The sequence below is a fragment of the Martes martes genome, assembly GCF_963455335.1.
Source record: "Martes martes genome assembly, chromosome: 3".
Classification (NCBI taxonomy): Eukaryota; Metazoa; Chordata; class Mammalia; order Carnivora; family Mustelidae; genus Martes; species Martes martes.
This window is the reverse complement of record NC_137890.1, coordinates 29,312,866-29,338,456: the sequence shown is the minus strand read 5'-3', so window position 1 is coordinate 29,338,456 and position 25,591 is coordinate 29,312,866. Positions and strand designations below refer to the sequence as shown.

General features: G+C 40.3%; 1 protein-coding gene across 1 annotated transcript; it reads right to left on the bottom strand.

Annotated features, from left to right (window-relative positions):
- Nucleotides 1-930: 930 nt before the first annotated feature.
- Nucleotides 931-25,591, bottom strand: EDNRB (endothelin receptor type B). The gene is made up of 8 exons (XM_080799152.1): nt 25,406-25,591; nt 24,042-24,577; nt 7,778-7,890; nt 7,431-7,635; nt 5,900-6,049; nt 5,364-5,497; nt 4,710-4,818; nt 931-3,300 (listed from the first exon to the last, which is right to left on the bottom strand). The coding sequence occupies exons 2-8, from the start codon at nt 24,525-24,527 to the stop codon at nt 3,166-3,168; spliced, it is 1,332 nt and encodes a 443-aa protein (XP_080655278.1). The 5' UTR covers nt 24,528-24,577; nt 25,406-25,591; the 3' UTR covers nt 931-3,165.

The window sequence follows — 25,591 nt, the reverse complement described above, 5'->3', positions numbered from 1 at the left end:
GGTTTCTGGATATTTCCTTCATAGGGCTGCCACATCTTTTGGTTTTCTTCCAAGAATTTAAACTATATTTATTCAGCCTACTTTTACTATAACAAAATGTGCATGTATCTTCATTATTAATGTAACTTCACAACTAATTGTTCAAGAGAAGCGAGGCTCTTATTGGTGACCCACATAGGGTACTGCCTGTGCTTGCCCTTCCTTTACTTCTCAAAGAGCACAGGAATTCCGAACTCCTCTATCTCTAATGCTCAGCTGAGATTAGGCAGCTGAAATCCAGCAAAGGTCAGGGGTCACTCATAGAAACCTCTGGAACACTAGGCTGGGTTTTGTCAGACAAAGAAAGGGATTATGTGCTAAGAAACATAGCACATGAACTTTGAGAGCATTCAGTAGATGGTTATTTAATGCTTGTTTCCTTTTGGATTGTATTAAAATTTTGTTATTACTTTGTCTCCAGGAAACTTGCATTTTATTAATCTCATCCTACCTTACACATAGTAAACACTCAAAAGAAGCTTGTGAAATGAAGTGAGTAATCCCAAAATCTCATTTCAACCTTTCACTTTTGATCTTTGGTACAATAATGATTAACTGGTGAAATGCTCCAAAGTCAGGCAACCAGAGATAGGAAGACAGGAGGGGCCATTGGAAACTATCATCCAGATACTCAGCTTTGGAAAACTGAATGTCTGTATGTATATCTGGTTACTCACAACAATAAAACAACAATGACAACAATGACAATTCAGCCCAGAGACCAGAAACCTGGCATTTTAATTTAACAACTTTTATATTTCCTTGATTATTGTATGCTTAACATAAATAATGTCTACTTGTAACATTTGTATTACCTTCCAATACTTAATCAATTAGTATTTAAGAAATCATTCCTGTGCAGTAAAAAAATAAGCTGGTCTTTTTTTTTTTAACAATTTAAATTTTTATTGATTTTGTTTACACAATAATGAATCAGCAACTACAGTAGTTGCCACTTTAAGTGGCCACAGAAAAACAAAATATATAATTATTTTACATGCTTATATTACAATTTTATAAAGTTTGCTACAGCATTTCCATGTTTTGCTATAAACTGTATTCCTTTGGCAATATCAGTTTTAATCATGTCAAAGAGATCATGTTTGTTTCTTACCAACTTTTATCAGTATGCTAAAATCTTGAAATAAGACATTTTTAGAAAAGCTATTGAATGTAATTTCATGATAAATAGTACATGTATATGCTCTTTGTGTGCAGTTTCCAAAATTTGGCAAGATGACTACAGACCACAGTCTGATATGGAGAAGAAAAGGGTGCTGGGATGTAAATGAGGAGGAAGAACTAAAACCCAGTCCATGGTAATAAAAAGGAGCTAAAACTTAAGTAGGACAAAAACAAAATATATTAATGAACCGTGAAGATATTAGTCACCCAAAGTGAATTTAAAATCCAAAGTTTGACATGTCTTTTGTGTTGACAAGCGTCTGAAAAAGAGATTGGGAAGAAGCTAATAAACAAGATCGTGAGTGATCTGTAAATAGAATCCATGTGGCATGTGAATTAATTATTGTCCTTTTTTTTGGCCACACTGTTGGGTTTTGCCTTACTGTATTATCACAGTAAATGCTGGCAGAGAACCACACTGCTAGCTCATTTCCAACATGTGGCCCAGGGTTACTGAAAGGAAAAAAAAAAAAAAAAAGTAGAAACTGTTATATTTTAAGACGGAGCTAAAGCTCTTGGGCCCAATTTATTCCTGAAGCCACTCTGAGAACATTGAGCTGTGTTTTGCTGGAACAAAATCAGGACCTTTTGCATTGATGTGACGGGGCAATGACGAACGTCAGGCTAAGAATGGGAATCTGTCCCCATGGGTTTCCTCCCACCCCACCTCATTTCCTCTCCCTTCCGTTCTCTCTTGGACATATTTTCACACACATATCATCCCAAGTTAACCTAAGGCACTTTGCTGGGGAGATGAAAGAATGAGACAAGAAGGCACAAGGAGTTCTTACAGTCCCAAAACGCAGTTTTGCCTGTATGTGACAAAAAAGCACCACATTGAGAACTGTTTTCTAGTAGTTATTTACAAAAATAATACAAAAGTTAGTAATAAGCTTTACAGGTAGCTGTTAAATTGATTAATCTGTGTGATTTAAAAAGACAGTATTATCATTATCATATGAGACCTATGCCAGAGACAATTATAACTATTGTCTGTGGGAGAGAATGCTGCCGTGAGGACACGGCTCCGGGCACCACGCATGCTGTCCACGATGGTGTTGCTGGCATTTCTCCATCGTAAAGGTGTGAACGCTGGGGCCAGCCCTTTGTGTCATCATTTGCATGTCCTATATCGTAGCTAAGTATTGACAGATGACAAAACTAAACAAATAGTGTTTGAACTAGAATAATGAAAGAAGAAGAATGTTTTAATAATCCCCCCTAATTTGTGGGTAACGGTTTCTTTGCAGAGTACATGAATGGGAGATTTCAAAGCAGTCTTTCAGGATCGCATTCCATAGCTCCTCTCTCTTTCCCTTTGTGACATTTGTTCTTATCTGAACGTAGAAAGGTTAATGATTTTCAAAAACCTCCATCTCTCTTTCTGATACTACCTCCTGATCCTTCAAATATGTTTCTCATGTCACAAAAATACACCAGCTAAACTGCTTTCACATTTTATAACCCAACCAATGGTGTGACACCATGAATAAAAAAGTTCTTTTGAAGGATTTTTTTTTAATTTGAGTTATTTAAACTTTATTTAAAAATGCCATTTTATAGTGACACCATTTTCCTTTATATCAGATTCACATTAATTTAAAAAATAAACCTCTTTGAAAGGAATGCAGAGTGAGATCAGCTTAAATGTAAGTGGGGCAAAAGATACTGGAAGCTATCAAGAGCTACTCTGAGTGCTGATTGTAAAAAATTAAGTGCTTTCATGATGAGGCTTTCCCAATTCTCACTGCTTTTCTTCTCCTGCTGTAAATAGCTCACAGAATGTCATGTGTCACTGTGAGTGTTAAGAGAAGAATCACTCTTACATTCTTACATTGCTTCGTGCAAGCACACGGTTGTTTTGTTTTGGCAAAGGCCTCCTTGATTTAATGACTTCTGTCCACAATAGAAAATGTGGCATTAAGTGAACATGTCTTCTTTTTAAGATGAGCTGTATTTATTACTGGAACGGAAGTTGTCATATCCGTGATCATTAGCTTTGAACTTCAAGCACGACTGCTTTTCCTCCAGGGACTGTTTTTCTTCAAATGACTGGCACCAGCAGCATAAGCACGACTGTACAAAGCAAAAGAACTCGTTACACGTTCACACCAGTGACACTGGGTTGACTCCTCCTACTTTCTGGGGTTCTGACTTTCTTGGCATGGTCAGGAGCTCTCAGCCCCTTTCTTTCCATGCTCTCTTATTCTTCCCTTTAACAATATATAATTACATAAGTCATATATGATAATTTTTTAAACCAGAAAATACAGAAAAAATGTCTATCAGGAAAACTCATCTTTTCATTAAATTTAAAGGGAAAAGCCACTTAAAGCTTGATATCTAATAAATACATAACTCAGGGCATTTTTCTACGCAAATGGAAATACTACACACATCCATAACATGACTGTATAAGTGTGTGTTGGTAGAAGTGTGTGTACAATTTATCTTAATATAACTGTGCTGTATGTACTAGTCCATAGCCTGCTTTTTCTCACTTGATGGTGTCACAAACGTCTTCCCATGTCAATGAACTTAGTATTGTATTGCCAGTTTGTATTAGGCACATGTTATGTTCATGTGCCTTTTCAACATTATCACACAATAAACTTACAAAGTATACAAGTGTCTCAGTTTTGTTTGTCCAATTTCTTTTCTTGGATTTTTTAAAATCCAAAACTTTGTTCGTACTGTTTGCTTTCTGATAATCTATATGTCTAAGAAAGTGGGAGGTCCATTGTTTTCTGTGCTATAAAATGAGGGAGTTGATCTTGACGAATGTTCTTGCTCTGAGATCCATGAGTCTATGAGACTGACTTAGTTTTACAAGGAAGCTAAGTTCTTTCCAGGAATGAACTCCCAGGGACAAATGGGTCATGTCCATGTCAGGGAAGGGGACTATTTCATTCATGTTAGATTGTTAAAGGAGTGAATGAATGGATGGATGGATGTTACAATGCAAGTGGCCAAATCAAGGATAATGATACATATTCCACATCAAGTAGCGCATCTCTGCTATACAAACAAGGTGGAAAAGAGGAGGTAAAACCTCAATTAAATGTCTTCATTTGGCTTGCTATTCTCACGTCCAAATGAATACTATAACTAAATGAGTTAAAATCCAAACCATGCTGTGCAGTCCCAAACCTTCCAAAAATGGGAACAGTGCATTTAACTCATTTTAGCTCTTATTTTATCAGATGATATCTGTCAGACATCACTATATGTACTTTTTGCTAATTTTCTGAGCATTTCTAGGAGTACCACTGATTGGTTGAGGCAGTGGGAGGATTTACAGGTGGAAATCAAATAGAGTGATTTATGAGCAGAACTCATATTTTAAAAAAAATCATTCGTGATGTAATGCAAGGGAAAACTGTAAAACAATTTACTAAATCTCTTTATATAGAAGTATGAATAGTTTGGAAAGGCTATATTTGATGCTAGGCCAAAAAGAGCTTTTCATTTTGAAATACTCCTACCTTAAAGCAGTTTTTGAATCTTTTGCTCACCAAATACAGCGCTATAGGATTAATGCAGGAATTCAGGGAAGCCATGTTGATGCCGATGTAGTCCAATACCAACAAAAAGCTGCAAAAAACAACCCAAATATGTCTGTGAATAATATGCTGCTTTACGCATGTATTCTTGGCAAACTCTGGAGTTTTTGTGAAGGAAAAAGTTATTCATATCCCTAATTTTTGGTTTTATCACTGGTCTTTGCTAAGGATGACCTCTCTCTCTCTCTCTCCCTCTGTCTCTCTCTGCTAGCACGCCCCTCGGCCCATGCCTAGTTCTCTCTTTAACAATAAAATCTCATTTGAAGTGTGAGGCCAGCTGCTAAGAAGGCTTCGCAAAGTGTGCAAAGGAGAATCTGAGGTGGAATTTCCAATTATGGTGCCCACTCATCATTTTGACAGCTCCACCTCTCCATTTCCAGTGTTCTCACAAGTCCCCTTGATTCCTTCCCCTACAACAGGGGTGAAGATCAAAAATGGGAATCTTAATTGCTCCCTAAAGACTAGCAAAATGGTACTCTCTCTGCCTATGAAAGGGATCAATGGAAAAAAAAAAAAACCCAAAAACTTCTGAATGGCATTTACCTACAAAAACTTTGTCTATTTTATGTTTCTTACCTCAAAAGCTCACATCTATTAGGATCACTCGGGTCATAAAGAGTGAGCTTCAAAATCCTGCTGAGATGAAGGGGAAGCCAGCATAGGGCGAAGACAAGGACCAGGCAGAAGACTGTTTTGGCCACTTCCCGTCTCTGAAATAAAACCAGCGCCAGAGACTAAATAGATGGTTCAGATAATCACAGCAGTCTCTCTTCCCAAACAGAACCTTTAATATTGTTTACAGAAAGTCAGTGGTATTTGTAAAAATCCTGAACACAGAGTTTTAAGTTGAATAGTTACCGTGAATTAGAACTAAATTGACCTCAGATTCATCTTTAAAGAATAATGGCTCTTTCTAGATTCTTTTAGATTAGGTAGAATAGAATATCTCTAGATAGAGAATAGAAAAGATATTCTTTGTCTATTCAAAAAAATACCAGAAGCAAGAAAAAGGAAATACACTTTAGTATATAATAATTTTTATCACCATAATAATTTTCTAATTCATAATCATCATTGTAATCGTGAGTCAGCACATATTTCTGTTCTCTTACCTGCTTTAAGTGGTCATTTAGAGCAATCTGCATGCCACTCTTCTTTCTCAGCATTTCACAGGTCATCAGGGTATAAAAAAAAGCAGTGATGGCCAATGGCAAGCAGAAATAGAAACTAAACAGCCACCAATCTTTAGCTGTCTTGTAAAACTATGGCAAAAAAAAAAGAGAATTGCATGATTATCATTCCTCTGTAAAAAAAAATCTTATATGCCAAGTGCTAAATAAAAAAAAAAAACAACAACCAACATACTCATCAAGGAATAATTATCTTCTAAAGTAGATCCATTTCATAGAGGCTGTATAGAATCTTTGAGGTCACGTCTACTGAACAAATAATTAAATACTTACACTAAATGAAACAAACTTTCCCTAAAGAGCATTTTAATTCTCTAAGGCCGTGTGCTGTAATTATGCACAAAAATTTAAGCAGTTGGGTAAAATTAAAAATATGCGGTATTCCAAATATTTTTGCCTTCACATAAGCAAAATATCTGTAATGTATTCATGCGAAATACCATATCTGAATATGCAAAGACATCCTAATGTTTAAGAGAAGGTTTCACTTTTTAACAAGTCTGTTTTCTGGAAAAAAATCGATGTGGAAAGGTCTACACAAATCACTTTGCTAAAAATGTACAAAACTAATTTACAAAAAAAAATCAAAGCTGCTTATGACTTATGCCTTTTATTCTATTTCTGCTCTATCTTTTTGCTTTGTTTTTAAGCTGCTGCTCCAAATATATCCGTGTTGGAGTAGAATTTATGTCACCTATGCAGTACTGTTCCCTTTTAACTGATAAACAAGAAGTCAGCAATCTCATTCTCAATTTCACATTAATGTCTCACTTAATTCTCTACATTACCATGATATATGCAATCCCTAAACTTGTATGTGGTCTTCTTATAGATAAAATAGAAAATAATCCTTGGTGACACCTGGACCAAGTGCATTAACTTCTCCTGACCCATTCTGGTGGGAAGAGCCTTTTACACTTAAATGACGATATGCTGACAAATACCAGCATTGCCATTTCCCCCTATTTCCTGAATAAACATTCTTGAATAAATGGCCAAGATGAAAAATTCTTTGCAACAGCAGCTCTCCCTTTAGAGAGAGGACAGCCTTGCCGTGCAGAATCCATCCACATCAGGCCATCTTCCACTTGATTGTTCACTGAACCATCCACTCCCTCTGATGACCGCTGCGCTGTCTTACGCAGAATATGCAGTAGTTGTCAGTCCTTCTGGGCGAGCTGAGTAGAGAAGCTATAAATTCAGATCGATTCTCTCATGTGAACTTGGTTTATCTGTATCCCTGGGCACCAGGGGATTCTTGCATAAGTAGTGACCTAGCTTCCTGCAGCATGGGTCATTAGTCACCATTCTCCCCACAGTCCTGGGGCTTACGCTCTTCATTTATGCCAAGGACAGTCATAAATCAATAGCTTCCCAAGAAGGGAGGGTTGGGGGAAAGTAGCTAAATATTTATAAGGCAAGAACAGAAAGGAAAGAAAAAGGTAAAATTCACCTGCATGAAGGCTGTTTTCTGAGTAGGAAGAAGCAAGCAGGTTCGCAGGTAACGTCCTCTGTAGTCAAAGGTTATAATATCAAAAGCCACGGCTTCAGGGACAGCCAGGACCACAGAGACCACCCAAATTAAAACAATTTCTACTGCTGTCCATTTTGGAACCCCGATTCCTTTAATTCGACTCCAAGAGGCAACGGCTCGATATCTGAAGCACAAAATAGAATTATCTGTCAAGCTGGCAGAGCCTGTTTCATTGAATTACATAGTTTATTTTCTAAGTAACAAAGCAATCACTCGTATCCTGAGCTCGTGTTCAGGATATAGCTGGCTTAAATATCCACTCTTACCTGTCAATACTTAGGGCACACAGACTCAACACAGTGATGCCCACGGAGGCCTTCTGTATGAAAGGCACCAGCTTACACATCTCAACTCCAAAGGGCCAGTCCTCCGCAAGCAGCTGCACGAGAAGACATGAAGGTCTGTGAGGGAGATACTCACACAGTGCCCTCTGAACCGCATTACTTAGTGGACCGTAATTAGCATGCAGGAGTAAGATAAGCAATTCCAGCTCTTACTCCTTTACTCATGGACTACTCCTTTGAAAAGCACCAGTGTTCGATATATGGATCAGGACAGTGGTTGGGAATAATGAAAACACAGCCAGTTCATGAGAGTTTGTTATGCATACACAGTAGCTTAGGATCAGGATCTCGACCATGGGGCCAACCGGGGTCGGTCTTGTAAGTTCCCCTTAGAAGATGGACCCTGCTGCCCTGCAAACATCTCTTATACTGCCATGGAGTCTCACATGCTCAGGTCATGGCCAAACCAAAACAGAGACTATAAATGTTAAAAACAGATGATAAACGTTCCTCAGCTGGGGAGACTAGACCACTCCTACGGAGAACAGTGCGGGCATCTGTATACTTACTATTTACTGTAGTCAACTTGACCGCCCAGTAACTCAGCAGTAATAGTTACTCACTGCTCCGTGAATGCCCTAGACACACTCCTGTCTTAGGGCTTTACTCTCGGTGTCCCCCTATTCTGAAAGGCTCTTTCACCACAGATCTACTCGGCGAACTCCCCTGTCTCCTTCAGGTTTTGCTCAAGGCTAGTATTTTCAACATGACCTACGGTAGCCACATTGTTAGTACAGCAAAGTGCCCGGTACCCATTTCTCTTGCCCTACTCCACTTTTCTTTTTATCTACAGCACTTATCAACAATTACTGCATGGATTATAACATTTACTTGTTTATTTTGTTTCATTTTTCAGTATCCCTACAGTATAAGACAGAATAAGGTCTGTGCAACTGCCTAATACGCTTCCTGCCGTGTAGCAGATGCTTAATATTCAAGCCCCCCAAATATAGAAGCACGAGCTCTACAAGGAGCAAAAGACAAGAGTTCTTGCTATTATACATATATTTCTGCAATCGTCTATTGTTAAACTCAGTTATTTTGTTTCCTAGTACAACTGGGTGTGCCTCACACTGGTTAATGAATCACTTTAGGTAAACATCTGGATTGAGTGTTCATGAGGTTTTGAAAATAAAAGTTTTTCAAATTGATGTTTTTGAAAAACGTTTTAAAGAATAATCTTCCCAAAGTGAAAATTATTTTGAAACACAATGGGTCTTTCCGTCCTTTCACTGGTGAGAGGGTTCTTTGTGGAGTGTGTCAAGTTGGGTGATTATTATACTATGGCACCAAGGGCTAAAATGAGTCTAGTATGAATATGCCTTGGAGCTCCAACATGAGACCCGTTTCATAGACCCATTTCATTTCTAAATTGGATATGAAAAGTTACACTGTCATGGAGGACAGATGTTGGCAAATTTACACAGATATGCTTAATCTAGGGTTCTGGAAATCTATATGGCCAGGCAGAAGGGGAAGAGGGAGCCAGGTGTAGGAAAGATAGTGGTGTCAGTCAGTAATAGAGAGTGGCAGGGTGTGGGGCAAATCACATCTAAAAGGAGAAGCTGCTAAAAAGCAAGATGTGATTTTTGCCAAGAAATAAAAACAAAAAACAAAAAACAAAAAACAAACAAAAAGACCTCTTGATTTTACTCAAAAATGTTGGAGTTTATATAAAACCTCATAATTATAAAAGTTGTCAATTAACTCACTTTTAAAAAAAACACTGTCATAGAGGTGCCTGGGTGGCTCAGTGGGTTAAAACCTCTGCCTTTGGCTCAGGTCATGATCCCAGGGTCCTGGGATTGAGCCCCGCATGGGCTCTCTGCTCAGTGGGGAGCCTGCTTCCCCCCTCTCTCTGCCTGCCTCTCTGCCTACTTATGATCTATCAAATAAATAAATAAAATATTTAAAAAATCACTGTCATATAACATTGTATTAACAAAAATATATCTGTTGTCCAACTAGTATCCACTTGTGACTTCCGGATTAATCAATTAACTCAGAATTCTGCCCATTCATTCATTCATTCACTCAATATGTGCCAGACCCCATTCTGAGTATAGGGTACGTATCAATGAACAAGGCAAACTTCCTACTCTCATAATGTTTATAATCTAGTGAGGGAGGTAGATTAAAAGAAACACAAATATTTTATGTGGTGTCACACAGGTATTGTCATATGAAGAGTGTATGGTGGGATTTGGAGTAATTTTTTGATAGGATTCTCAACAAGGTCTTTCTGAAGAGGCAATGTGTGAGTAAGGGACCAGACTAAAATAAGACAGTAAGCCATGCAAAGAACATTCTGGACAGAGGAAAGAGCAAGTGCAAAGGTCCTGGGGTAAAAATAAGTAAAGAAGCCTAGTGAGCTGAAAGGACAGGAAGAAGGCTATCAAGGCTGTAGTGGAGTGATCCAGGCCAAGTGCCTAGGAGATGAAATGGTAGAGAAAGGAGTTGGAATAATTTTTTAAAGAAATATATTGCAAGTTTTTCAACAGGGAAATGGCACACTCTTGTTTATGTTTTTGTTTTTTTTTTTTAAAGATTTTTATTTATTTATTTGACAGACAGAGATCACAAGTAGGCAGAGAGAGAGGGGAAGCAGGCTCCCTGCCGAGCAGAGAGCCCGATGCGGGGCTCGATCCCAGGACCCTGGAATCATGACCCGAGCCGAAGGCAGAGGCTTTAACCCACTGAGCCACCCAGGCGCCCCTTGTTTATGTTTTTAAAATGATCTCTGTAGCTGCTCAATGTGGAATAGAATGTGGGGTCAAGAAAGGAAGCTTTGATAGGAGGTTATGGTAAGCTGGAGCCTGTGGTGACCTGGGGCTGAACAGAATGGGCTGTAGATGAAAGGTAGAGCCAGCAGGACTTATTAGGGGGTGGATATGTAGAGTCAGGAAACTTTAAGAGGTTTGCCATATGAATGGTGGAGGTATTTGCTGAAATGGGGGAAGACTCAGGCTACCTCAGGTCTGAACCAACTATGAACTCCAGATACTTTAAAAGAACTTGGAAACATAAGAATAAAAAGGTTCCAAACGGTTCCAAGGACTCTATCAGACTAATTTGTTATAAATTATCCAGACAATATTCTTTCATTTTTTTTTTTACGATTTTTAAAAAAAAATTATTTATTTGTCAGAAAGAGATAGGGGGAGCAGCAGGCAGAGAAGACAGAGGGAGAAGCAGACTCCCCGCTGAGCAGGGAGGCCGATGAGAGACTTGATTCCAGGACCCCGGGATCATGACCTGAGTGGAAGGCGGCCGCTTAACCAACTGAGCCACTCAGGCATCCCTAGATGATATTCTCTCTACTAGTTCCGGTTGTCCTTACATAGATTGGGAAAAAGATAAATAAATAAAACAAGCCTGACGCTTATATGGCATTTATAATGGGTTAGGCATTATTCTAAACACTTTACACATATCATAGCCCTGAAATCTGCAAAGAAATCCTATTAGATAGTACTACCGATGTGCATTTCATAGATAAGAAAACTGAGGCACTTAGAAGTTTATTAATACGCTATGCTGGTGGTCAGTATGTCCACAAACTCTTCGCTACTCTTCCCGTCAAAAGGTGAAGGCTCATTTCCCTTCCCTTAGAGATGTGGGTTGGCTTTAATCACCTGCTTTTAGTGAACGAATGTGGCAAAAGGGATGAGGGGTGACGTCTGAGACTAGTTCACAAAAGGCCTGTGGCTTGCTCCTTGCAGTCTGGTGAATCACTCATTCTTGGGGAGACCAGCTGCCGTATCAGAGGGCACTAAAGCCCCTTTATGGACAGACTGCCAAGGTATGGAACTGGGGTCTCCTGAAAATGACTCACCAATGTGCCAGGTGTAGGAATGAGAGAATCCTGCAGCTTTAGGCAAATCTTCAGAAAATTAGAGCCCTTGGGAAGTATCTTGACTGCACTCTCATGAGAGAGGGACACTAAGTCAGAACCATTCACTCTGGTTCCTGAATTCAAGACCCACACACAAAGTGTGAGATAATAAATGTCTATTGTTTCAAGCCACTAAGTTTTGTGGTTATTTGCTTTTCCTCATTAGACAAGTAATACAGTTGGCCTTGGTTTACTTGGTTTATTACTCACATGAGTAATAGATCCACATTCGAACCCACATGGTCTGATTCTAGAGTCTATACAGTGTTTTGCTGAAACTGACCACAGAAAAAAGATGGTTTAGAATCAAATCAATTTTAGTATTTGTAAACCCACAGCTATGTGTCAAACAATGGTAAAATATCTAGATGCAGAAGCAAATTTCTCCTAATTACCTCGCTATTTTATTTATTTTAATTCTTAAAGATATTTTTATTTTTTGAATTTAAAAACAATGTTTTAAAGATTTTGTTTATTTATTTGACACACACACACACACACACACACACACAGCATAAGCAGGGGGGAGCAGCAAAAGGAGAAGGGGAAGCAGGCTCCCCACTGTGCAGGGAGCCCAACATGGGGATCGAGCCCGATTCCAGGACGCTGGGATCATGACCTGAGCCAAAGGCAGGTGCTTAACCGGCTGAGCCACCGAGGTGCCCTCACTTAGCTATTTTATTCATATAATATGTAAAACTTAGGAAATTTCAAATATCCTATTTCCTTAAACTATATGCAAATATGCAAATATTAGTCTCCCATAGGTACAACCATCAAATGAATCAAGATGAATGAGTGTCCAGGCCACTGAAGGGAAAAAGTCTGGCCAATGGAAATGGGCTCTGCACTGAATCTAGGCCCTGTTTTGAGGTTACTGTTGTTTTTGGCTCAGCCTAGAAATTGGGTGATTGCTCTTCAAACCGCTGGAAGGCCTGCAGCTCAACCTCTGACCCAAGTTATCATAGGCACAGGGAAACACAAACTGAAAATTGTAACCATTCTCTTCAAGTTCAGCACAGAGATAGAAACCTAATCATAACTGAGGGATTACACTTTTCTAATCTACCCCTCCAAAAAAGAAAGGAACTGTAAACTAGGGAGTATCAACCTTCATCAGCTTTCAGCTTTTCGTTACTTTTTGTGGCTCCTGAGAGCCGCAAAAGATGAGCGGCAAAGCGCCAGATGTCACTTCTATTATTTCATAATGAGAAGGGTGACTTTGCAACCCTTGCCTCTCTCCAATCAGAAGGCCTTCTGGAGACACTGAGAGGCCAGACACCCAGTCACAGAAACCAGGCCCACTACTGATGCTCGTCTTAGTCTTAATGGCTTCCAATAGTCTTGGACAATTTAGTGCTGGGAGCTTATTTAAAATGCAAAGATACCAACCTTTTGTTTAGAGGTAAACAAAACCCTGAATGAAGGTGAGGGAAAGCTACTTAAGTTTAAGAACAAAATTCACTCTCAACCGAGATGCCATCTTTACATTTGGTGAAAGAATGTTCTTAGAGTGGACACCTGGGTGGCTCAGTCAGTTAAGCTGCTGCTTCGGCTCAGGTCATGATCCCAGCGTCCTGGGATCGAGTCCCACATGGGGGGGGGGTGGTCCTTGTTCAGCAGGGAGCCTGCTTCACTCTCCACCTCTGCCTGCCACTCTGCCTGCTTGTGCATACTCCCTCTCTCTCTCTGACAAATAAATAAATAAATGAAATCTTAAAAAAAAAAGTTCTTAGAGATTTTTATAACTGGAAATTAATTATTTCGCTATTTTTTTGACAAAAATCAACATCCAATACCTAATGTGAAACCCAACAATATAGCTTTCCTCTTTGTAGGGGAAATTGGTTCCCTTTATTCCAAGAGGAAGCAATTCTAACTCTAAATCCAGCAATAACACACTCTTATTCCTTATGTTTCATTTTTTCTTGAGACTTTACCCCGTTCAATGACAAAACCTAAGGGCAAGATCTGAATACTGAACACAAATCAAGCACGCAATCAAACAAGTCTCCTTAATTGCAAAGTCAGTGTTAGAGTTCTGTATTGTTTCTAGGTCCCTGTGACATGAGTTAAATTTTTAGGTCCTGCTTAAAAGTACATTTGAATACATATTACCTACTATTTATTAAATGTGAGCCAGTTAGAAAATACTCCCATTAACTGTTACTGGTTTTCACATTGTGATGGCTCATCCAATAAAGAGATTTTTTTACCGTTAGGTCCTAGAGCAAAGTGGTGTCCATTTGACAAATGAGAGTCCACGCTTGTGCTGATCCCTTTCCCCTACGGCTTATACTGCTCCCCTAGAACATTTCTTTTGGGTGTATAAAAACAAATAAATGAATCAACACTAGATTGAAAAAAGATGTGATCATACTGATTACAAGGTTTCTACTCAAAGATGACCATGACTTTATAACTTTATGTTGCAATAGCGGTTTAAGAAAGGAAAAAGTCCATGGCATCCAAATATATTATTTTTATATCATGGCATTTTTTACTTAATTTCTAAAAGGGTAAACAGCATGAACATTTTCTTTATAAGTATTGTTAAGTGAGTCCTACAAAGTCTCCAACTGAGGGATTTACATTTTTCATTTCTCTTTTTAATTAAAAATTACATTCTTGAGAAATCAAATGGAAAAAAAAACCCTATTAATACATACCATTGTTAATGCCTGAAGGAATCAAGCCCCATAAAATCAGGAAATTTGAAAGTTAACCGTCTCACACTAATAAATGTTCAATCGCCTCATTAACCATGTATATACTATTTTCTTATCTTCTCTTTTTCTTTCTTTCTTTTTTTTTTACTTAAGAGGATATACTGAGCTTTAACTGTTTATTTGTTTCAGATACTCTGTAACATTTATAATGTCCAGCATAGTGCCTGGCGCACAGTGGCAACTCATTAAAAGCTTGTCGATTAGCAGTGAACAAGCACGTGGAAGGATGAAAAGAACGAATGTGATCGTAAGGCAGAAATCTTGTGATTAACATTTTTGGCATGAACTTTCAGTTCTCATATTTGAAACAAATTCTTTAGAGAACGGAGAGGGCTACGCATTTATTTTTTTGTATTGTCCAGTCCCTGCCCTTCCTTCCTCCTTCCAGATCAGGTATTCTTGACACATGAAGCCAGGGGCGTTCAGGGATTGAGGATGATGGGTGGCTCTTCTCTTTTCAGAGTTCTGCTTTCCAAGCAGGCTAGAAAATGTGAAAAGCAAAAACTCCTTTCCGTCCTCTCTTCCTCAGAGCTGCCAGGGAAATGAATGACATAAAACAGAACCTACCGTTTCTCACTGTCTCATGGGATCCTACAAGGAGCGTTAGTTGTAAATTTGATGGAAATGAGTGATTAAGCGTGGAGATGCTGTGGGAGATGATTGTTTCAGAGGCTGGGTGAGCAGCATATTAGCAAACACCAGGGTTACTTGGCTAGATTGCAGTGATAAGCTGTGAACATTGCCTTCAAATGGCTGGATTACAGAAATGTTTTTACAACAAGAGTCAAAAGAGGTAAAGAATGGAGCGGTTGTGTTTTACAACTTTGGGAAAGGGTGTATTCTTCATTTTTTCCTCTGTTTTGTAGAGCTGGTAAGAGTTTTTCTGGATTTGAACTGGCTTTTTAAAGATAGAGCACCCTCATTCAAGGATTTCCATTTCTTTTTAAAATCACACATAGGGACAGAATTTAAAGTAAGCTGATGGTCAAATACGTAGAAAATACTTTTTTGACTTATAGTGTACCTGTGCCCTTAGGGACAAATATCAATTACAAATTCTATCCTGCACTCATTAAAATGCACTATACACTTAAAAATTAAGTTGGGTGGATTAGAAATATATGGGTCAGAAATAAGGCTGGCTTATCCCCCAGGGATGACACTTAAACAGACCACAATGTGAGCGGTGCCTCCTGGCATTGTGTAAGATGGAGGCTCTGTCTCTGGGAATCTTGCATGCCCACCAACAAAACAGAGGGTTTTCCCTGTTCTGGAAACATTCCTATGGCTTGCCGAAATAGAACAATGAGTCCATGAAGATGAATTAAGTTTCTTGAAACAAAATCTCCAGGAGAAGCAAAGAGATAAGAAAAAAAAAAAAAAAAAAGATCAAAAATAAATGTCTTAGGAGAAATTTAAGTTCACTTTAATATATTTTCCTACTAGTGTTACAGTGAAATCTATTTCCAAGTCTGTGACAGGTCAACACATAGACTGCTACTCTCCTATTATCTGAACTTAACATATCCATAGTTTGTGCCTAAAAACTCAGACACATTACACATTCTGAAGAATTCAACAAAGAGCATTAAGAAATGTTCTTTCCAGGGTGCCTGGGTGGCTCAGTGGGTTAAAGCCTCTGCCTTTCTGCTCAGGTCATGATCTCAGGGTCCTGGGATCGAGCCCTGCATCGGGCTCTCTGCTTGGCAGGGAGCCTGCTTCCCCCTTTCTCTCTGCCTGCCTCTCTGCCTACTTGTGATCTCTCTCTCTCTGTCAAATAAATAAATAAAATCTTAAAAAAAAAAAAAAAGAAATGTTTTTTCCTAAACCTAGCTTATTAACAGATTCACTTATCTAAACTATATCTTCTAGGATCCCTAGGACACCTAAAGAAGCAGGAATTACAATTCAATGGTCTCATGGCTTAGAAAGAGATTTGTAAACTTTGTGAAGTCCACAAACTTTATCATTTCATGTCTTAAACTGAATTCTAATCAGACACTATCTTAGAGAACACTGGTAAGCTACGATGAGAAGACTTGATTACTATGGAATCTAAAAGCTCTTTAAAATAATTTGGAAATACTGAGTGTGGGGGGGGGTGGGGGGAGAAGATTTGTCTGATGTAAACATCCAGAGAATAGTTTTCCTCCTTTCTGGAACCTACAGCGGAGTTAAAGAGGAAAGAAGTAGAGAGAGGACACAAGTCAGGAGGCCTGGGTATGGCTGAGAGTCTTAGGGTCAGAGAAGGGGCAAGAAATGCGTCAGTCCACTTTGCTAATACATTTCTTCCTCAAGCATGACCCTCTTTCTCTCTTACCACCACACTTTGGCTGTTTTCTTTTTCGTTTACGTTTTCACCAGAGGGTCTATAGGAGAAGAGAAATAATCAATCCCTAAAATAAAAGCACTGGGAAGAACAGAAGTCTAAGAAGAGAGGACTTGTTGGCTAAGGTATATCCAATATCCAATACACCACACTCGGCTGTTTCCAAAACATAACGAACCTCGTCTTAACTCTGCGAAGTCCTGAAAGAGAATGTTTCACATCATAAATTACATCTTGAATCTTATTTTAACTTGGGCTTTATCTGTCAACACCCTTTAAAACACTTAATCACTTATTAGCATTTGGCATGTTTCTCTAAAAATAATCAACTATAGCATATTAGCCACACGGAGATAACCCTATATGGTTTTTCTTTGAGAAATGAAGAACGTGGCTCCCTGGCCTTGAAACAACAGTGTCTTGGCTCTGTCATCCTCTTGTATAGCTGTGGAAATATCTTCAATCTTGACCGACTCATTTAAAGTGAACAAAGAGAAGATGTAAAGCCTTTGATAGATAAGCCTTCCCATACTGAACGGAACATTGTCCTGATATTTTAAGAGGCTTGGATTTATGGAGTGACCAAGTGGCAGATCAAAGGCAAATGCAAGAAGTACCATAGGGTTAACCTAGGGAACTTTCATCGCCCAAGGCCGAGAGTTTGCCAATCATTTTGTTACAGGAGTCCATGTATGGAACAATGAATTGGGAATATGAAATCTCAAGTTTCTGGGTTATTTGAATTATGCTATTGACCTATTATTTAATTATGACTAATATCCTCATATAAGACGAGGAGCAAATATCCTCCTTTTTCTATCTAAGCAGTTATAAAAAATATGATTAGAAAAGTCTACTGTCCTGGGGCACCTGGGGGGCTCAGTCCGTTAAGCCTCTACCTTCAGCTCAGGTCATAATCTCAGGGTCCTGGGATCAAGCCCCGCATCAGTCTCTCTGCTCAGTGGGGAGCCTGCTTCCCCCCCACCCCGCCTTCCTACTTGTGATCTCTCTCTGTACATCAGATAAATAAATAAAATCTTAAAAAAAAAAAAGAAAAAGAAAAGTCCACTGTTCTTACATTTATGTATAACATCTTTTGTCAAGAAGCATCTGTCATGGGCACCTGCGTGGCTCAGTGGGTTAAAGCTTTTGCCTTTGGCTCAGGTCATGATCCCAGGGTCCTGGGATCGAGCCCCGCATCAGGCTCTCTGCTCAGCAGGGAGCCTGCTTCCCCCTCTCTCTCTGCCTGCATATCTGCCTACTTGTGATCTCTGTCTGTCAAGTAAATAAATTAAAAAAAAAAAAGCATCTGTCATGTATTGACTGTTGAGGGCACTAAGCTAGGTGGATGTTGGGGTGTTAGTTTTATTCGTTAGTTGATTCTAGGTCATTCAGAGCTAATAGTCTAACTCTTTATTAGTACTTTTAGAAAGCTAATACTTTAAATGTGTTTAATTGGTGCTCCTTAACATTTTTTCTGCATTAAGTAAATGAATCTGAAGGTATCTAGGTTCTATTTGGGTTCAAGAACTTCTACTAGAACATCTCTAAATTTTACAAAAAGTTCAGTAAAATATCTCAGTAACTTAATCGGTGTTACTATCTTAGAAGAAATCAGACTCCCCTATCCAGTGATACTTTTACTTCATGTATTGTTCTATGTGCATAAATCCCCATTTACTGACCAGAAAATTATAATTTCAAAAGTTAAATTTGATAGTGTTCAATTGACTTTGACTTCTAGCTATGAAACTAGTAATCACATACACAAACTTGTTAAGTACTAGAAGTGGTGTAGGACAAGAAGTGAGAAAGGTAAGCTTTTTCAGAAAGATAGTGTCGCAAGCAGGAAATGTCTGATTACCTGACAAGGTCACTTCACTCAAAACTCATTTGTGGATTCAGTGAAGCAATTCCACCTTTTTACATGCCAGTATTTAAATGTGAGGTGTACCCTACTTTAACTAGTTAAACATTAAAGATCAGCAATTTTGCCTCTCAGAGGTATGAAGGCAGGCTCTGCCTCTAATAGAGCCTATAAAATCTTTTTTTTTTTTTTTTTAAGATTTTTATGTATTTGACAGAGAGAGAAAAACAGTGAGAGAAGGAACACAAGTAGGGGGAGTGGGAGAGGGAGAAGCAGGCCTGCTGCTGAGCAGGGAGCCCGATGCGGGGCTTGATCCCAGTACCCTAGGATCATGACCAGAGTCAAGGGCAGGTGCTTAACGACAGAGCCACCCAGGTGCCCGGCCTATAAAATCTTAATAGCAAAGCCATCCAATGGCTCTCCACCATCACTGGACATAATTAAATGTGGATCTTTATCAAACAAATGTTCCTATCGGTTAATGTCTTTACAGTTCACAAGCCAATTTGTTTGCAAATGCAGTTTGCTTACACATAAAGGAAGTTCTATTTGAGAATTAACTGTATTAACTTAGTTATCCATGCCAATATAACACAGAGTGAAAGTGTTAAGTAAAATCCAGAGATAAGTTAAAAACTCATTATTTGCTCAAGAATTTTTAATTGCTTGAGAAGTTAAAAAAAGTTAAATAAATTTTAGCTTCGATTTGCCACCAAGCTTTGTTAAATATCACTGCTAAATCAAACCAAGCCAAACCAATCAACCAACCAACCAACCAACCAACCAACCACAACATAAAACCTTCACAGCATCCAGAAGTATGCCCAGCTCTTTTGCTTTTCGCACAGCTTTGGCAACTTTGACATCAGTGTTACAACAACTTAGTATACTGTTAGTTAGGTTCTCATCGGTAACAGACATTTAGGTTACCGCATTCATTGCAGTCTACACAGGAAGGGCACAATTAGTTTGAGAATAAGAAGAGATTCATCCTCATATCAGATATTTATAAATCCTGGCTTTTGGTTCAGGTATAGATATAGACCATGTACATGCTGGCATGGCGATCCATGTATATATTAGAGATAGACATTAATACATGCATATCTGTATGGAGATGTTACATAAAATAGTGATTCAGACTAAGAGGACTATCATGCCTCTGGGGCACAATGTAGAGATAGCTATCGAAATCACAAATGCACATATCCTTTGATTCAGGAATTCTAGTTTAGAAATTTACCCTTCAGATATGGTCACACATGTATGCAAAGCCATTTGTATAAATATATTACTTGTAGTTACATTTATAATGGCAAAAGCTAGAAAAAAAAAACCCTAAAATTTACATTCTTATTCATACACACGCACACACGTAACATTTATTCTTTGCTTACTAGTATCAGGCACTGTGCCAAATGATATTTACCTATCCATTTATATATGTATGTATGTGTTCACATATATACATATATAAATAGACATAGAGACCTTTGAATATCCTCTTTGGATGACTGCAGTTTTCATTTTCACCTGGGTAGCCTGATGTAATGTCCCATGTAAGAGCCTAGCATATACTGCTGAGAAGGGTAAACCAGGCTCTTCTTTTCAGCATATTTAGGTAAATATGTGAGGCACTTCAACAGCTTCTCTCTGCTGGGTGTCCTCCAACACCTCTCTGGCCTTGTCAGAGGATTTCCTCTCTGACACAAGAGACTTGATAAGAAGACTGACTCTACCTCGAAGTTTCCAGAGACCCAGTTCCTTGAAGGAGTCAAGGACGAACAGATCTATAGCCTAAGGTTTGTCAGTATCTCACAGCAACCCCTCCCTGTGAAGTTGTCTCTCATTCTACAGCAGTAGCAATGACTATGATAGTTTGGGGTTTGTCAACTTTTTTGAACACTGGATTTACTGAACCCCAGATTAATGTAATAGATTCACATTGACGTTTATGGTCCCTTGAGTGTGCCAACAGATGGGTTGGGTGGGTTCTATGAACCCCTCAGAAATTTGTGAATGTTGGTTGTGTGTGTGTGTGTGTGTGTGTGTGTATGAATAAGAATGAAAATTTGTTTATGTTTTATATATAGATATATAAAATTAACATGCCATATTAATGATAATATATATTTTATATAATATGTACAATGAACTGAATTCTGAAAGAGAATTTTAATACCCCACAAAAACAAAATTAGAACTCACTGATTGCACTTAAGTTACTTTGTGCGAAGTATCATACCTTAGCATGCTGAAATTCTAAATGTATTTTTAAAAACTTACTTAAATGTTTTCACAGTTATTTAGGGGAATAAATGGCTTTTAACTAGTCTGATTGGGTGTTTTGGTAAATAAAGCCTCCAGAATAACAAACAATGATATTATCCATATTATATACTGAAGAACATTTGAAGAGGATTTCAGGAGAAAGAAATCTTGAAATGGGTTGGGGGGGCGCCTGGGTAGCTCAGTTGCTTAGGCATCTGCCTTCAGCTCAGGTGATGATCCCGGGGTCCTGGGATTGAGTTCTGCATTGGGCTTCCTGCCCAGTTGGAGTCTGCTTCTCTCTGCTTCTCTGCTCCTCTACCACTGCCCCTCTCTCTACTAGTGCTCTCTCTCAAATAAATAAATAAAATCTTAAAAAAAGAGAAATCTTCAAATGACTCAGATGAGAACTGAAAACATATGCCAAGTATCCTATTGTGTGTTAGTGTATCATATAATCCAACCAGTGTACTCAAATGAGGTTCTAGCAATACTCCATGTGGGAGAAGGGCATGCTGGGTCTAAGCTCACTCAGTGCAGAGGGTCAGAGAAGACCACAGTTTCTAGGACCAGATGGATGCATTGGAGCCCTAGTTTCATCACTATCCAGTGGTGTGACACTGGGCAAGTTACTTCTTCACCTCTCCAACATGTAGTTTTCCCATAAAACAGGGATGACAACAATATATCCTCCAGAGGGTTTCTTGCAGTGATTTCGTGAAATAAACCAAGAAACTGTGCATAATAGCTGGCATCCATTATTATTATATTATGCTTCAAGTGACACATATTTATGAACACCATAAAAATAAACCAAAGGCTCCCACACAGGATTCCATGTTGGCAAACATGGCAATGGGACTTTATTCTTTGTGATGGATTTGTTTATGACCAACATAAATGACGAGATGGCCAGATTTGTAATGACTCATTAGTCTGTTTACTTCAGAAATAAAAACACAGCTTTAACGGACAGAATGGTTTCAGGCAAAATGATGTAATTTCCTAGGGAAATCATAAAGAAAATTGAAATGAAAGTAAAAGCTGTGTGCCCCCTTGGGAGTCAGATATCCTCTGGTTGATCGAGCATAATCATTTGACCAGAAAGACAAGGTAAGATGGTCCTGGAAGAGCTTATTTCATCTGGCCTAGAAGCAACCCATCTAGAAGAAAATGTCCTCAACCCCATCTTCCACACAACACTTGAGCGGCTGGCTGACTTAGGAAGGTCTCTGACTCAGAGACTGAGCTGGACATGTGGGGTTTCTGAGACCTCCCCAGAGAGACCCTTCACAAAAATCTCTGCAAGCCTAGCAAACCCAGACTGCAATCTCCCTTTTCAGAAGGCTCTCGTTGAACACTTATTTAAACATTTCTCAACACCTTGTACTCTACAGTTTCTCGAGTTAATTTTGGTGAATTGAATTGGAATCCTTTGCCAAATTGGAATGCTAAGACTTGGTCTGGGGGACTCCCTAACGAATTAAATGTGTCACCTCTGGCTCTAATAGAACTGTCACCGCATTTAAGGGAACCACTTCAGATGGTGCTTCTCCCAGGAAACACTCAGACTTCAGAGGAATAAGTTGCCATGCAGGATTTTAGGATTTCTTCTATTTATCCCACATTTGTGGGAGTGTTTCCTTCTAGAGCCTGGATCTTAACCTGAATCCTATTTCTAAACATCAGAAATTGCTAAAATTCTCTTAAAGAATGGCTATTTGGATTAGGACTTAAAGGCATGGCTTATGGTGATGACTCCTCAACAAAGATCGAACCTCCCTCCCCGTGCTTTTCTAGCCCTCCAGGCCATATTTTCCCCTTGTACTGAAACCCTGGACTATCTTCAGGAAAATTCCCAAAGCACCTTCCCATTCCTTTACTTTGGTTCTGTTCTTTTTTATGGCTTTCTATTGCTGATCGTGATGGGTAAGGAGAGTTTTACATACTTGCATGAGTCTTTAGAATCTTCCGGATCTTTCACTTAGGCTATTTTTCTTAGCACCACAAAACCCCAGTAAGTGGTCTCTAACAGCCTCATTGTAGGTTCGAGGGAATTGAGGCCCAGAGACGTTGGAATGTGTTTAGAGTTCCAAAGCAACCTGGATTCAAATAATGTGGGGGTGTATGTCCTGCCCTAGCTCTCCCTGCCTGTTTCCTCTGATGCCCATAGTAATCACAGTAATTTTAGCTACTGAAAGCCTTAGAGACTTCGCATGGAAAGCACCCCCCCCCTTTGGTTTGTTCACAAGGTAATTGAAGGGGGGTACAACTTGTATTCTGGACCTGATAGATTTGGGTTTGTTTCCCACCTCCCTCTCTTACTAACTATGACACCTTGAGCATGTTATCAGTCATCTGTAAAAACAGAGAAATACCTACTTGTGAGTTGTCAAAAGTCCATTTCAGTGCTTGGCCCCCTGTAGACATGTGATAAAGAGTCGGTACAATACAGTCATTCACAGCAGGTGAACTGTGTTAGTGTACTCACTAGTTTGTGTCTTTTCTAACCCATTTGTTTCCCAAAAACCCATTCCATCCCCTACTACTTTCAGGGCCCTCTACAAAAGTGCTTCCCAAGGTTAGTGTGCATATGAATCACCTAGGTCATTTAAGAGGCAGATTCTGCTTTTCTAAGTCTGGCCTGCACTTGCAGTTCTAACAGGCTCTCTGGTGATATCAGTCCTGCCGGTCCACAGACCACACCTTTGCAAAAAGAATGGACCCAGTGAGCTGCGCCTAGAGACTAGATACTTCAGGACCAGTGGTTCTCAAGCTTTACAGTTCATCATGATCACATGAAGGGCTTGTTAAAATACAGACTACTGCACTCCATCCCAGAATTTCTGAATCAGCAGGCTGGAGGTGCAGCCATAAAATGTTATTTCTAACAAGTTCCCAAGTGATGCTGATCTTGCTGGGCTGGGGACTACACTTGATCTAAGCTTAGCCTAAGTTTACTGAAGACCAGTAGGGAATTTATTTCCAGTGACACTAACTTTAGGAGGCGATGGATCTTCTTGAGTAAGCATCTCCCAAAGGCTGTCCCATCTCCCTCCTCCTAACTAGGCAGCCTCCCGAAGATATTAACCCTTTACCTTGTAGACAGTGATGGGGATGTCAATGATGATGTGCAGTAGGTCTCCCAGAGCCAAGCTGGCTATCAAGATATTAGGGCCGTTTCGCATGCACTTGTTCTTGTAAATGATTCTCAGCAGTGTGGAATTTCCGATGATGCCTAGCACAAACACTAGACAGGACACCACCGTGTTGATATACTTGAAAGTCCCCTTGATCTCGAAGGATTTTTCGCAGGCGGGAGGAGAGAAGGCGCGTGGAGGGGCTCCAGGTGTTCTCCCTGCTTTAGGCATCTGCGGAGGTGCAGAGGACCACGGCACGCTGGCGTTGGAACCCCTTGGCCAGGAAACCTCAGTGGGGGGCGTCGTTCTCTCTCCGTGCCCCAGAAGTGGCAAAGTTGCCCCTGCCGGCGGGAATCCCGGCTCTTCTCCCCGGACCCCCGCCACGCCGCAGGCGAGGATCAACGCCACCAGGGCGCGTCTGCCCCAGCTTAGCAGAGGCTGCATGTTGCTGCCTGCTCCAGTGAGCGTCCGGTGGCTGCTCTGCAGCTTTGAGTCTGGAGACCCGCAAGGGAAGAAAGACAGGACGTTTGGGTCAGCTACCCCAGCCACGCCCCTGCAAACCGCTCCCGCAGAGCGCAGCCGCGCGGCCACTACCAGCGCGCAAATGCAACTCAAGTTTGCGCGCCAGTGCTGAGCTGGTGCGCGTGACCCTCCTGCGCCCGTCGATTGTCCTTCCCGCTCCAGTTATCCCTCTGTGTGTGTGTGTGTGTGTGTGTGTGTGTGTGTTTTCCTCCCTGGCGTTCCCCCGAGGGATAAGTGACTCGCAGTGGCGCGGGGCATTCTGGAAGGGGTGTGCCAGGGCGAGAAGGATGGGTGTCCGAGGCAGAGCTCTGAGCTCCCTGGTGTGCCCCGAGGAAGCACGTACGTTCTGGCTACAGACGCGTGGGAACTGGGGAATCAAGGCACTTAGAGGCCAAGCGCATACGCCAATCTGCATTTTGCTCCCCAGGGAACGCGGATACCCGGTGTCTGAACCACAAGACTCCTCCCGGCGAGTGAAAGCCGCTACTTCCCAGCTGCCTGCGCCCGGAGTGCCCCCGCGCCCCCCGGAGTGCACCGACAGACTCAGACACTTCACTCGTCCGGCTTGGGGGAGTAGCAGCATTAACTCGCAAGCGTCTGTCCCCTCAAAGTGACTTCTGACTCTCATGTGCTCTCCTCTTCCAACCTCCTTTACTCCAACAATACAATTCATTCTATTCTATCCATCTTAAAAAAAAATAGATAAAAAAAAATATATATTCCCAACTACTAACCCAAGCTGAAGCCCCAGGATAAGGTTCAATCACTGAGTTAACTCCACACCAAGCCAGAGTGCTTACCTCTCGAATCGGGAGCACAAGGCGCCGAGCGACCAGCGGTGACCTCCTTCCGGGGCAGCTCTGCTCGCAGCTCGCCTGCAGCCCGCTCCGGGGGCGAGCACGCCTCCCTTCAGCCGCGGGCGGGTCTGGCTCTGACGAAACGCGGAGGGAATGCCAGACCAAGTAGCCTCCACAGCTCGCTCGGTC